A 12,703-nucleotide genomic window follows, 5' to 3' on the forward strand; every position below is an offset into this window, starting at 1 on the left:
AAAAGCATTCTAGCTTCATTAACTATTCATTTAGGGAATATCCATTTTATTCTATGGCTGTTTTAGAGATGAAATATGAATAAAGGAAAATCTCTACTGCAACAATGTAGAATTACAGAACAGCAACATGAGCATTAAAACAATAAAAGAAAAATATGTGCAATAACATCTATAGAAGTATCAAAGAGTCCGAGTTCCTTCCATCCTTTCCACGTAACACGAAAAGCTGGAATTGGCAGGTTGTTAGTAAAAGAGAAAATTGTTGCAGGTTTACTGACAACTTCATTAGGTATGATAAGGTGTATCTATGAACATATTTGTTTTCAAAATTCCCGATCCTGCTCTGCCACTCCACAGAGGCTGGTATTCTCCTTGAAAATCCAGCAATCTGTGATAGTAAAAAGAGCCTTGTTATAGCTGTGGTGGTGAAGGAGATGAAAAGCACGAGGTTTGAGAATAAAAGGAGTCGCGCCTCTCTGATGCTACCCTAGGGAAAAGCTGAAGTGATAGCAGAAGGAATGAGGAGTGGGAAAGAAATAGATGCTTATTGTCAAGGTGCTGCATGATTGGGGAAAAAACGGTGCATAACCATCGTTTCACTGCCGTCTTTACCCAGCACTGCTTCCAAACACCCGGGAATTGAGTTTCCATTCTTCTGTTATCTCAGTTACCCGGTCAAACACATGATTTCTGGCACAAGGTTGGTAACGCTTTAACTTCTTTCTGACCCCAAACTGGTGAAGACTTTGTGGGACCTGCAAAAGACAGTATCAAACCTAGGCTTGAGGAGTTGCTTTATTATTTGAGAACAAAGATATATTGTTAAATTGTTTTGTTTGTAACTCACATAGGTGAAAGGATGGCTATTTCTTGAAAGATTCCTTTTGGCTAAAGAGGAGTAGTATGACTCATCCAGCCTGAATTTAGGTGACTCTGGGATAACTGGAGAGGCATGGGAAAATGCAAAGTGTGGAAATAAGATACCATTGGCTTTCAACCAAAAGAAAGGAGTCTGAAGCTAAGTAAAAAGTTTTTAAAATGTCTGTTCCTTTTACTGCAAAAGGAGTCAAGTATGCTCAAGATATGGATTATATCAGAAGGTAGTGTTAGAAAGTTAGAATATGAATTGTTCCATGATAAGAAAAAATAAGCTATTCATATTATTTGGGGAAAAGTTACGAGGTCTTGTTGATTGGGAAAACCATAAATGCAGTAGATTTGTTGGCTAATTCAGTCTATTTTAGAGCTCTATCACTGGGACAACGGAGGTTGAGACATGGTCTCCAGGCGTTTGAACGGCATAGAGAGAATGCTAATTCAAGCACTCCGCATTTTCTTCAAGCTAGGAGTATGTAGGTGTTCACAGACTGTGGAGCTGCTGTGTGTGCAGCTAAGCAGGCTAGTTTCCTCTGGTTTTTTTGTTCCTCATTTCTTGAACAAAACTGGACATCCCTGCGCTCAGTCTCTACCTATCATTACATTTAGCAAAGTTTTCTTTTCATTTCTCCATCCTCACCCTACGGAGCGGATAAATTTTGCCATTGAGCCGCTTTGTATAAATTATGCTAGGCAACTAGAAATAAGTGCTTTATTTAGGTTCCTAAGTTCTTAATTAAATGATAAATATTTTAATTTGTTTATTTTCAATTGTTTTTGTTTTTTTCAGTTAACTATCCAACAACTTGGCTGTCTCCACTTTGAAAACTTCACTGTGACAATGATTGATTGATTTAGTTACGAGTTGCCCAATAACTCCAGTGTCCCCCAGAGTTAGCCGGAAATATTTCCTAATTAATGCGTGAACATGGTAATGCAAGTGACTCGCTTCTCAGAAGAACAAGTGAAATCCATTTCTCTGAAAGCTTTGCTCCTTTCCTTGGATTCACGGATACTTTTGGCCTAATTGAAAGCAACATTCTAGTCCAAACCTTAGCAAAGAATCCAGATTGCTGCCAGACTCCCTCAGATAGGTGTTTAAAGTCAGCTTTGTTCCGTTTAATTAACAAGCAGGGAGTACCAGACTAGCTCCATTCAGTATTAGACAGCACTTCCCTCATCAGAAAAGCACAGAACCTGTCTGGATTACAAGTGCAGAGCAGGACTACTGACAGTTGACTATACTGTTTTATCCAGGGAGAAGATATGGCTGTTTGTTGCTGTGACATATTTGTTTCAGGGAATGACTTATTCAGAAGAACTCAGGAGAATGAAGAGAGCTGTGGATCCCGAAGCATTTATGAATATTGTAAGTTGCTCGATAGAGTGACCTGGGGATGGAAGGAATGCATGTCTCACAGCTGAGGGCTTTCTAGGTGTTGGAAATAACAAGGTAGATAAGCTGCCGTTACTTAACCCATCCTCTCTAATCACTCTATATGCTACCGCTTTCTCTTCTGTTCTCTTCTTTCTGCATGTGTAACAGTACGTCTTAAGTCTGACAGAAATTAAGGCAAACACCTTTCCTTAGTAAATCTCCAGAGTTAATTTCCTTTTAAATATGTTACCAGTTTGGTATTGCTGGCATTATCCCCCTATCTGAAAGAACGACCATCTGGAATGTCAGTATTTCGTCGTCAAAGACGACTCTAAATAACTAGCAGCTTATGTTCCCTCCTTCTTTGAATGACCAGCACAGATCAGAAATGGCTAGCTTTTCAGAATAGCGCCTCTTGCCAAGCGAGCTTGTTTAGATCTTTAGTCACTTGTTAAAATCTTGGGTTTTCTGCCCTGTGTGACAAATTACATTGAGTAATTCTCTGAATACAAGTTATAAAAAACAATCCTCTTTTGTAACAGGTTGAATGTTACAGGTCAAAAGTAGTATTTAGTAGTAGTATTTATTTCAGAGCTTAAGATTGGCTGTGCTAGTGATTTCCCTTGTGACTATGCAAGTGGCAGATCCTCTTTTTTCCATAATGTAGTCAATTTTTTCAGTGGTACTCATTGCAGATGTGCCATTCACAGAAGCGCAGTTGTGAAGCGCTCTGGATTTCTCTGAAGATGATAGTTTAAATAAACTGGTTTCACTTTGCATTGCAGCAGATCAGGAGCATGCACCCAGGCAGCTCCTCACCTCAGCTATGGGAATCATGAGCTCCTGCTGTGAGGTTATAGTGATTCTTCTATCACCAGAATGCAAGGGCTTGTGATTGTATGGCGGTAGTATAACACAGTCTTTTTATAACAGATTTTAACTGAATAGTCAAATCCTGGATATAACACAAAGAATGAAGGAAATCTGTTGTAGTTTTAGGGTTACAATATCCAATCTGATATTGCTATTCAGATGCTTATTATATGTAGACTAAATCGCCAGTTGTGTCTGCCCTCTAACATTTCTTCATTGCGAATATCTTCTGCATATAGTATATGAAATGGATTTCTGCAAGCAAATGTATTTGTAATTTCTCTTCTAGAATGAGCTTATTACTTACAAAGGGTACCCCAGTGAGGAGTATGAAGTGACGACAGAAGATGGTTATATCATTACCATTAACAGAATCCCTTATGGTACACAGAATCAGGGAAACCCAGGTACAGTTCTTTCATATGAGACAAAACCAGCCTAGATAGGGCACATTCTGGAAAGAGATACCTTATCTTTGTAAAATGTGCATCAAAGCTTGTACACATGAGTGAAATTTTAGTAGAGAATTCTGGCTGCCCTGAACAGCCTGCAAGATCAACATGATATATGTCAAGCGCACCTATTTATAATAAAAATCCACTATAATATGAAGCATATAGCCTCATAATAAGAGTTGATGAGTAAAAATAAAAAAAAAAAAAATAGGCTAAAGGTTGTAATCTACCCAATCAACCTGTTTTGAGAAAGCTGTTCCGGCTTCTAATTTTGCTTTGCTTTTGCTTACACCTGGTTAATATCACTGACTGATTCATATTTCGGGTAAAGGAAACCTCTGCAAACAATCCCACACCTTCATTCTACGTATCAGTGTTGAGGATCTCAAGCTAATGCGGTAGAGCTATACAAACAATGACTGGAGGGTGCCAAGCTAGTTTTTGCTGATGTCAGGCAGATCTTTCCATAAATCCTTACAGAAGCTTAGAAGTTGTTCTCTTTTTACAGAAAGGGATGTTTTGTTCTTATGATTAGTTGTGTCCCTTTAAGTTGGTGCAGGAACAAATCGCAGTATTGAATACAGGACAGGAAAGTCCCTGAACTACCAGAAAATCAAGACATTTTATAAACTGTTGTTTTGTTTTGGATTTGCTTTTCAGCTTTGAAACCTGCTGTATTTCTCCAACATGGATTATTGGGAGATGCTAGTAACTGGGTCACAAACCTGCCCAACAACAGCTTGGGTTTCATACTAGCTGATGCTGGCTTTGACGTTTGGATGGGAAATAGCAGAGGGAATCGCTGGTCCAGAAAACATCAAAATTATTCCATTGATCAAGATGAATTCTGGGCTTTCAGGTAGACTGAACCGTTGAAGGGCTTCTCCATTGCCCACCTTTACATATTTATTTAAGCTGGCTAAATCAGGGATTTACATACGCTACCTTTTAGAAAGCATTCTTTACATTCACTTTTCCCGAGGTGCCCCTATACATGCATGTGAACATTAATAGTGGTGGAGACTACTTTCCTCTAATTACTGCTAGAAAAGGTTCTTCAAACTAGAGATATAGCAGCAGAGCAACTCAGAGGAACCTGCACAGGTCATGTCCAAGCCAGTCCTCAGTTCTGGAGGCAATTTTGGAGGCTGTTTAGAAACACTAGTCTGTATATTACAATAACACTAAGATCACAGAAAGAGAAAATGTAAATAATTTTTGCACTTATTTTAATGAACATTTTAAAAAAGACCTTTTCTTTAACGCCAAATTGTATAAAATGTGTGATTCCATGGACAGAGCTCTGTTACTATGTCACCACCTGTTCCTTCTGTGCAGACCGTTACAATTCAACCTGACACTTCTTGAAGTTATAGTCCTGCTGTTGATGTCAAGGGAGAAAATACCCCAGAAAACCTTGAGTAGTATTTTCCATATCCAGTACTAGAAAAACACAGAACCTAAAATAGCTGAATGATTCACTAAATGGTTCATGTTGTTTCTTTGCTGACAAGCGTGTAATAAAAATGTGAATTCAAATGGATTTTTAATTTATGCATGCCTCTCTTTCAATCTCCTGCCTGTAGTTTTGATGAGATGGCAAAGTTTGATCTTCCAGCGGCAATAAATTTCATTGTGGAGAAAACAGGACAGGAAAAGTTGTACTATATTGGCTATTCACAAGGTACTACCATCGGTAAGTTACACACAACAGACCAATGTTTCAGGAAAACAGGAGTAAAATGTGATTTGAGATACTGAAAACCTGGGGTTTTCATTAATTCTTTGCAGGTGTGAAAAACACAGGATAAGCTATTTTCAGCATGTAGGCATTTTTAATTTATTATAAAGACAATAAAACATAATGGGCGAAATGCACTGCTGCTGTAAGTCTGTCGACTTAGAATTATACTGGAAATTATTGTGGGCCATGCACATTGTTTCTTTCCAAGATGCATGGGTGTGCCCAACAGCAGATGGTCAGTTGACCAAAATAAACAAAATAGGAAGATAAGAGTACGGAAAGAGAAGTTGGCCAGTTTGGACAGGACACACACACACAAAAAAAGAAAATATGAAATTGGATTGACCAGAAGAAAAACAACTGCTCCTCCCAATAGTATATGAAGTGCATGAATGTATATCAGAAGTGTGTGTTTATGTTTAAATGGGTTTGGAAGAAAGCTGCAAAGGCAAAACATAGAAAGCCATTTCTCTCTGAAGAGGGAAATAAAACTACAGGCTGGTAACACTTGGAGAAGAGGGATTTCACACAAATCTAGGCTGAATGATAGTCTCTGAACAACTAACAAGGTTGCTTGTGGGTTTGGAATTGCAGAACAGCATTTATAAATACTGAAAACAGTCTAATGTACAAATGATGATTTTCTTAACTCCTCTTTTTTGTTTTCTCAGCTTTCATTGCATTTTCAACAATGCCAGAGCTGGCTCAAAAAATCAAACTCTATTTTGCGTTGGCACCTGTCACTACTATTAAGTATGCTAGAAGCCCAGCAACAAAACTCCTCTACCTTCCCGAAAAATTGCTCAGGGTATGTCATATCTTGGTTTCAACTGTTTAACCATATACTTGTTTGTTCAGCTCTTGAATGGATAAACAGAAAGTATAGGGCTTTATGACGTCTACCCATTTGCATGTGGGTAGGTTTACGTTATGACTGAAGCCTTTGGAAGTTCAGACTGGACATTAAGAAAAACTTTTTATCTAAGGCAATAGTGCAACACTGGGACAGGTCACCCAGAGAGGTACAGAAATGCAGATCCTCAAAGGTTTCCAAGATTCCTGTAGACAAAGCCACAATCGATGTGCAAGCTTAGAGCTAAAATACAATTTGGAGTTAACATTTAACATATCTCTTCATTAAAAGTGATGTAACACAAATTGAGTAATGCCTGAGCAGGCTGATGCAATGGAGAAACACCTAATTTCTTTCTTGTTTGTGAGAACATCATCTGGCAAATGAAGAAAAAGCAAGTGAGAACCACTGAAAGTGCTGGAGAAGAGGAACAGGACACAAACAACTTTTAAAAACAACAGCACAATGTACAAGTGTACATTCTTAAATGAATGTTACCTTTGTATTTCACAGGGTTTGCTTGGCAAAAGAGAATTCCTTCCCCAGACCGAATGTCTAAGAAGGCTAATAGTCCCTGTCTGCAGCCACCAAGCTTTTGCCAGGCTTTGTAGAAGTGTCTTCTTCAGTCTGGGTGGCTGTAACCTGAAAAACATTGACATGGTATGTATAATTCTTAACAGCTCTACTGAGAGTTTAAGCTTCTGCTCCCAAAACTTACCTTCTATCCTGTGGTGTGAATCCTAAATTTCTATTAGTCAGCATCACATTGCAGGGAACAGTCCCCACTAGCGGACAGCAATTTCTGCTGGTTGCCCCATCACCGGCAGGGGACCGCTGCCTCACTCCTCAGAATAGCACTTGGCACCACCCCTACAATCAACAGCTGCTCAAAGCCCCCCAAAACTCTGCAGTCTGCCTTCTGCCAGACCTCACCTAGGGCACCATCTCCTGGTTCATACTGTGACTATTGGTCTTGTCGGAGATTTTCAGTATGCTGGCACACCACGGAAGGAGAAATAAAACCCCTACCTGCTTCATGTTTCCAGGAGCTCTTTGCAACGGAGAAAGGAACACACCTATTTCCCCTTCTCCTCCTCCAAGCCTTGGACCATCAGGGATGCATGTGCTCAGAGGCACAGGATACCAAGGGGCTACCTGAGAGAGAGTAGGCAGATGCTGGGGGTTAAGACATACTTGGGCACCTCATGCTATGTACAGCTGTAGGTCAGACCACCTGGGCATGAAAATTTTGCTCCAGCATTTTCAAAATAATACCTTAGAGCATGTTCTCTGAGGAAGGATCACACAGCAACTTGTTAAGAAACCCCTGCAGGACTGGGGTGTGTTTTATTTCAAATAGTTGTGCATTCCTCAGGCAGTTGCAGTTCCTTTTGCTGTTCTGTCCAACAGCGATCCTCTCTCACACAGGACTCCTAAAAAAACCCCACCTAGTTTGGGGTCTAAATTGCTGACTTTCTATTCTATCCTTTCCATCTACAGATTCTTTTAGATTCTCAGTCATCCTGGAAAATGTTCTGGTTGGGGGCTGTTCTTTCAGTGCTACTCCAAAACTGACACATCGCCACATCTGGAGTAACTCTGAGGGAGCCTCCGATCATGCCACTCCAATTTCTGCTGGTTTTATTGATACATGACACTGCTGTGGCAGATGTTTTGATGTACATCTGAATAGAAGGAAGGAAGAGAATACTCACTGAATGTTTTCTTTCAGAACCGAATCAATGTGTATATTGCACAAACCACCGCTGGAACTTCTGTGCAGAACATAGTCCACTGGAGTCAGGTACTAGCAAACTCCTGGAAGGCAAAATAGGTACTCACCTCTGGCTGAACGCTATAGAGTGGGTATAGCTGATATCCTGCTGTGAAGCCATTGCTAACTTCTTTGGAAACACATGCAACTTGTGGTTTACAATTGAAATCTCCATCCAAAACACTATTTTTCATTGATCCTTCTTTTGCCAGCAGGATAGAAATACCCTATGTGATACAGGTACATTTGAAGCCAACAATGAAACACTGTATTTGTGTAAAAACACGTATGCTGGAAGCTGTGTATGCGGATGTATATATCACTCTTCTTATTGTGTATCCAGTACCTTTTATAAATGATGTCCACAGTTCTGTACAGAGCTTACCTTAAGAAATTAGTTATGTTTCCAGCGTGGAGTCAAGAAATGAGCAAGACATAGGCTGCTTTGTAAAGTATCAAATCTTACTAGTAAAAGCCCTTATATTTTCATCTCTTGCTTTCAAAGGTCTCAGTGTCTGGACAGCAATAGAACTATAAATAATAAACTCTTTATTTAGTAGACTCATTATATCCATTACTTACAATGTACTGTCACAGTACATCCTCAGCAGCAGTGCTGATGGAAGCTGCCTTTCTGTCTTTGGGCTCACACTTTCAGGACCGGCAAAGTCTGGGCTCAGCCACAGAAGCTGCTGCATGCAAGGCAGTTTTCCTGGCAGCACTGCAGGATCTGGAGCAGAGCAGGAAGCAGCTGCCGAGCACAGTGAGCTTGCAAGGGTGTTAATGCACTTTTCAACACAGCAAACACATGGATATGTTTGAGCGACATCTGCACAGGCATTTACTCAAAATCAAACAATACTTTTGGCCGTGAATTTACATAAAATATTAGGTTTTATTAAGTTGCTTTTGTAACCATGGCCTAGACCCGTAAAGAAAAAGGGTTACAAAAGCACGGCGGGGGGAGGTCTGCAAATTGACTCAGGTTTAATTCAGCATCTAGCCACAGACTGGCAAGTACAAACATGCAGGAGTAATACTCCTAAGCCTTCGTTGTCATTGCTGTTATTACTATTAAAGGAGTTAACAGACACCTCACCTTCAATATTAAGATCCCATTGACGGTGTCTCTCACAGTAGTAACATCCCATGCTGTAGGGAAAGCCAAGGAGCACAAGGGAAGAATTAGAAATGGTGACTTCCATATTCAAACCAGAGAGGGAAGAGAAAACATAAGAAGGAGCCACTCACAAAGCTGAGTGATGGCAACACGACTGTCAGAAGAGAACACAGCAGCAGCAGGGAGGGGGACTTGGTGGAGGCAGTTGTTAATGGCAATTTTACAAACTAGAACAAATTGCCTGCAAGAGCATCCCTGGGTCTTTCTGCAGGAGGCGTGATTTTTTTGGTTCTGACAAAAACATTTGACTCCTTTTCACTGATTGAGACTTTTAATTAATTTACTGTTGGCTCTTTCGTAGCTTTTAGAAGAGCTTCCATTGAGGCTTTAGATTGGAGTAGAGGCTCAGCAGGGAAAGAACACACAAACTTCCTGAATGATGGCTTTGTAACTACCCTTCTCTTGTTTATCTTCTTAGGAGGCCCATTCGGGGAAGTTCCAAGCTTATGACTGGGACAGTTCAAAGAAGAACATGGAAAAATACCAACAGGTATATTTTGGTGAAACAATGTTATCACCCTTGGACAACACAGAAGCACATAGGAAGAGAACAAGGATGTAGTAGGAGACACATTTTCAGAATACAAGTAGATGAAAGTATTACTACTTTCCAGTTTGGAAGTCAACAGAGAAAGCATGCAAGCACTAATGGCAATAATAAATTTTTAAAAGAAAAGAGAGAGAGAGAGGAAGACCAAAACTTCAATTAAATGATCAATAGCAATAAGAGGAGGTAAGGGTAGAAAAGATAGAAAATGAATTTTGAAAAAGAAGAGTATGTCTAGTGGGTAAGACCAAAGAGGCATCTTGCCTACTAGTGTGATTGAAACCGTTGCCAATGTATGAAAGCTCAGGGAAACAATATTAGGAAGAGGGCAACTAATAGCTACCCCTAGATTCTGGCAGCCAGAGACAAAAGGACTTTGTCCCCAAGCAGTCCCTGAAGAACCTCTCCTCCATTCAAGACTCTAATCCCATCCTTGACCTTCCTACCCTTTAGGTCTCCACAGCAGCCTATCATTACAAGTTACATGTTTTAATGATGGCTTGCATGAAACGCAACTTCCTTTGGTTTGTCTTGAATTTGCTTGCCCCTGGGAAGTCACTGGATGCCTTCTAGGTTTTGTATTATGAGAAGTAATGGGATAATTACTTCCTGTGCTCTTTCTTCATACCATTTGTGATTGTATATGCCTGTCTCCTGTCCCTGCTCTGGCCTCTATTTTTCAAACTCAGGAGCCCTAAGCCACTTCCTCTCTTCTCCTACAGAAGCCACTCCATGCTCCTTTTCATCCTTGTCACATGTTGTGTTTTCTAACCAGACCATGTATGTCTTCTAGGGCTGACCAGTACTCCAAAAGGACCAAGATTGGGGTTTATCCAGAGGCATCCTCACATTTTCTGTCTTGTTCCAGGTTCCTGCCCTATGAATAACTAGCTGAGAGGGCAAAGACTCAACAGTAACTCTTTGCCAACTCAGGAGGCATTTTTCCTTTGGTTGTGCTATCAGCTGGGTCATCCCTGCAAGCACAGACAGAAAAGGCAAGCAAGGGCACTTCCTTCCTGTTTGGTTTAGGCACCTCTACTTTGAACAGTGACAGAAGAAAGCCCCAAATGCATGTTTGAATTTTGCTGTGCTTTCCTGGACATTTATTCCTGTACTGCTTCATGTTTTCCAGGCTACCCCTCCTCTCTACAATGTAGAAGAGATGACTGTACCAACTGCGGTATGGACTGGGGGACAAGACTTACTCGCAGATCCCAAGGATGCGGCTGCTTTACTGTCTCAAATTAAGAGGCTCATCTATCACAAGAGGATTCCTGAATGGGCACACCTGGATTTCATCTGGGGATTGGATGCACCTTTGCACATGTACAATGAAATTATTGATCTGATGCAGAAGTATCCTTAACCCACAACCAGTAGCCATACCTGACTCGTTCAGTGACACTTGCTTTCACTGCGTACAAACAAAATGTTCTTTTGCATTAGATGGTTTCTGCTTCAGTCAGAGAAAGGGTTCCTCCTGACGCTGTGTTCACACCACATGTCACTGCAATGCCTTTGGCATCCTGACGGTGCACTTCAAATTTTCTGGCAATCTCGTGAGTCAGTAATCACTTTTTAATTGATACAGCCTAGCTTCTGCAATAACCGTACTTTGCTACCAGAAGACAGGGTTTTCTTGCAGCCTGCTCTCTTCTTTAGACCCTAACAGTAATGAAAGCACTGACTTTCTCTGGATATGGTCAGTGATCTCAAGACGTTTTCCATTCTTCATATTATTTCTCAGTTTATTGGGGTGGCAGTTATTGGAAGGTGTAGTGTAAGCCAAGACTAATTCTAGCAGTTATGGTATTGATTAATTTTATTATTGGATGAGACAATGACCAGAAAAAAATGAGTTCACCCAAAAAGCTCACTCCTGAAAAGAAGATGGCTTGTCTTCATTTGAAACAGGGCTGTTCACTTTTTTCATGAGGAAGAGCAAGGGACGCAGGGAGGGTAGACCCGGCAGAAAAGAGTAGCCGGTCTCGTGGTTCAAGCATGCATCTGGAAGATGGGAAACTTGGGTTCAAGGCCCACCCTGAGATAGAGAAATCTTGGCTGACTCAATCTCTGCTGACAACACTTTCAGGATCTGTGTACCTGAACTCTCCAGGGTGGGAGAAAGGACCTGATTTCATCTTGGCAATGACAGCACTTCAATGGGGCACTTTGGTTCAAAGTTACACTCTGAACCCAGCAGGAACCTCACATCTCCTGCTATTTCACATGGAAACTACAGCTGAGCTGTTCTAACCTTTATCATGGCTCTGAGAAGCCTCTTTGGAGTTTAAACACTAAAATGAAAAGTACCCAAACATCGCTAGAAAGGATCCATTATCTCCATCCCATGGGTATTTAGAGCACTTTGCCCATTAGTGGGAAGGCCTGCTTTGAAAACAGTGCTGAAGAAACTGTCATCCTATTTAATTTCCTGGGGGAACTCTGGCTCTACCAATCTTGTTTCAAATAGGTAGTTATTGCACAAAGGCACTCACTTGAAGGGTAGCCCCCATGGTTATTAGGTTACAGCATTATGGGTCACTGTCCCTCCACAATGAAATGCCATTAGCTTTACTGTGAAAAGAAACACAGTGCATTTAGGGGTTTCCTTTCAGCGTGACACTCTCATTCTCCATTTGAATCAAATGTTAACGTGGGCCAGGTCTGGGATGCTAACCAGGGCAGGTACAGCTGTTACACTAAGACAGTTCACTGGTGACACTATATGACCAAAGGGTCAGTGTCTCACTCTGCAAAATGATTCATTAGCCGAACAAGTTAACCATGGCTGGTGCCACTTCTATCCCTTTCCCTTCCAAGACAAACAACAGGCCTGTTTCATCTCCTGAGCCCACTGCTGAAGCCTATCCTGTTTCCTTGTGCTCCACAAATGTAACTAGAGCTTGATCCAAATAAAACAGCTCTCCTCCAGACAAGAATATTCCTTACACCCAATACAAATTCCTGGGGACAAATACCCGCCAGAAAGTCAGACCTTCAACTAACTCACTGCTTGTAGG

At 40.9% G+C, this 12,703-nt stretch overlaps 1 protein-coding gene across 1 annotated transcript; it reads left to right on the forward strand.

Moving 5' to 3' along the window:
• Positions 1-683: 683 nt before the first annotated feature.
• On the forward strand, positions 684-11,046 carry LOC143160363 (lipase member M-like). Its single transcript, XM_076338085.1, has 10 exons — positions 684-700; positions 2,134-2,245; positions 3,417-3,534; positions 4,243-4,441; positions 5,169-5,278; positions 5,998-6,134; positions 6,693-6,839; positions 7,912-7,983; positions 9,552-9,623; positions 10,813-11,046. Exons 1-10 carry the CDS (start codon positions 684-686, stop codon positions 11,044-11,046), a joined length of 1,218 nt encoding a protein of 405 aa, XP_076194200.1.
• The last annotated feature ends 1,657 nt before the right edge of the window (positions 11,047-12,703 follow it).

This window comes from Aptenodytes patagonicus, chromosome 5, assembly GCF_965638725.1.
Source record: "Aptenodytes patagonicus chromosome 5, bAptPat1.pri.cur, whole genome shotgun sequence".
In the NCBI taxonomy this organism is placed as follows: Eukaryota; Metazoa; Chordata; class Aves; order Sphenisciformes; family Spheniscidae; genus Aptenodytes; species Aptenodytes patagonicus.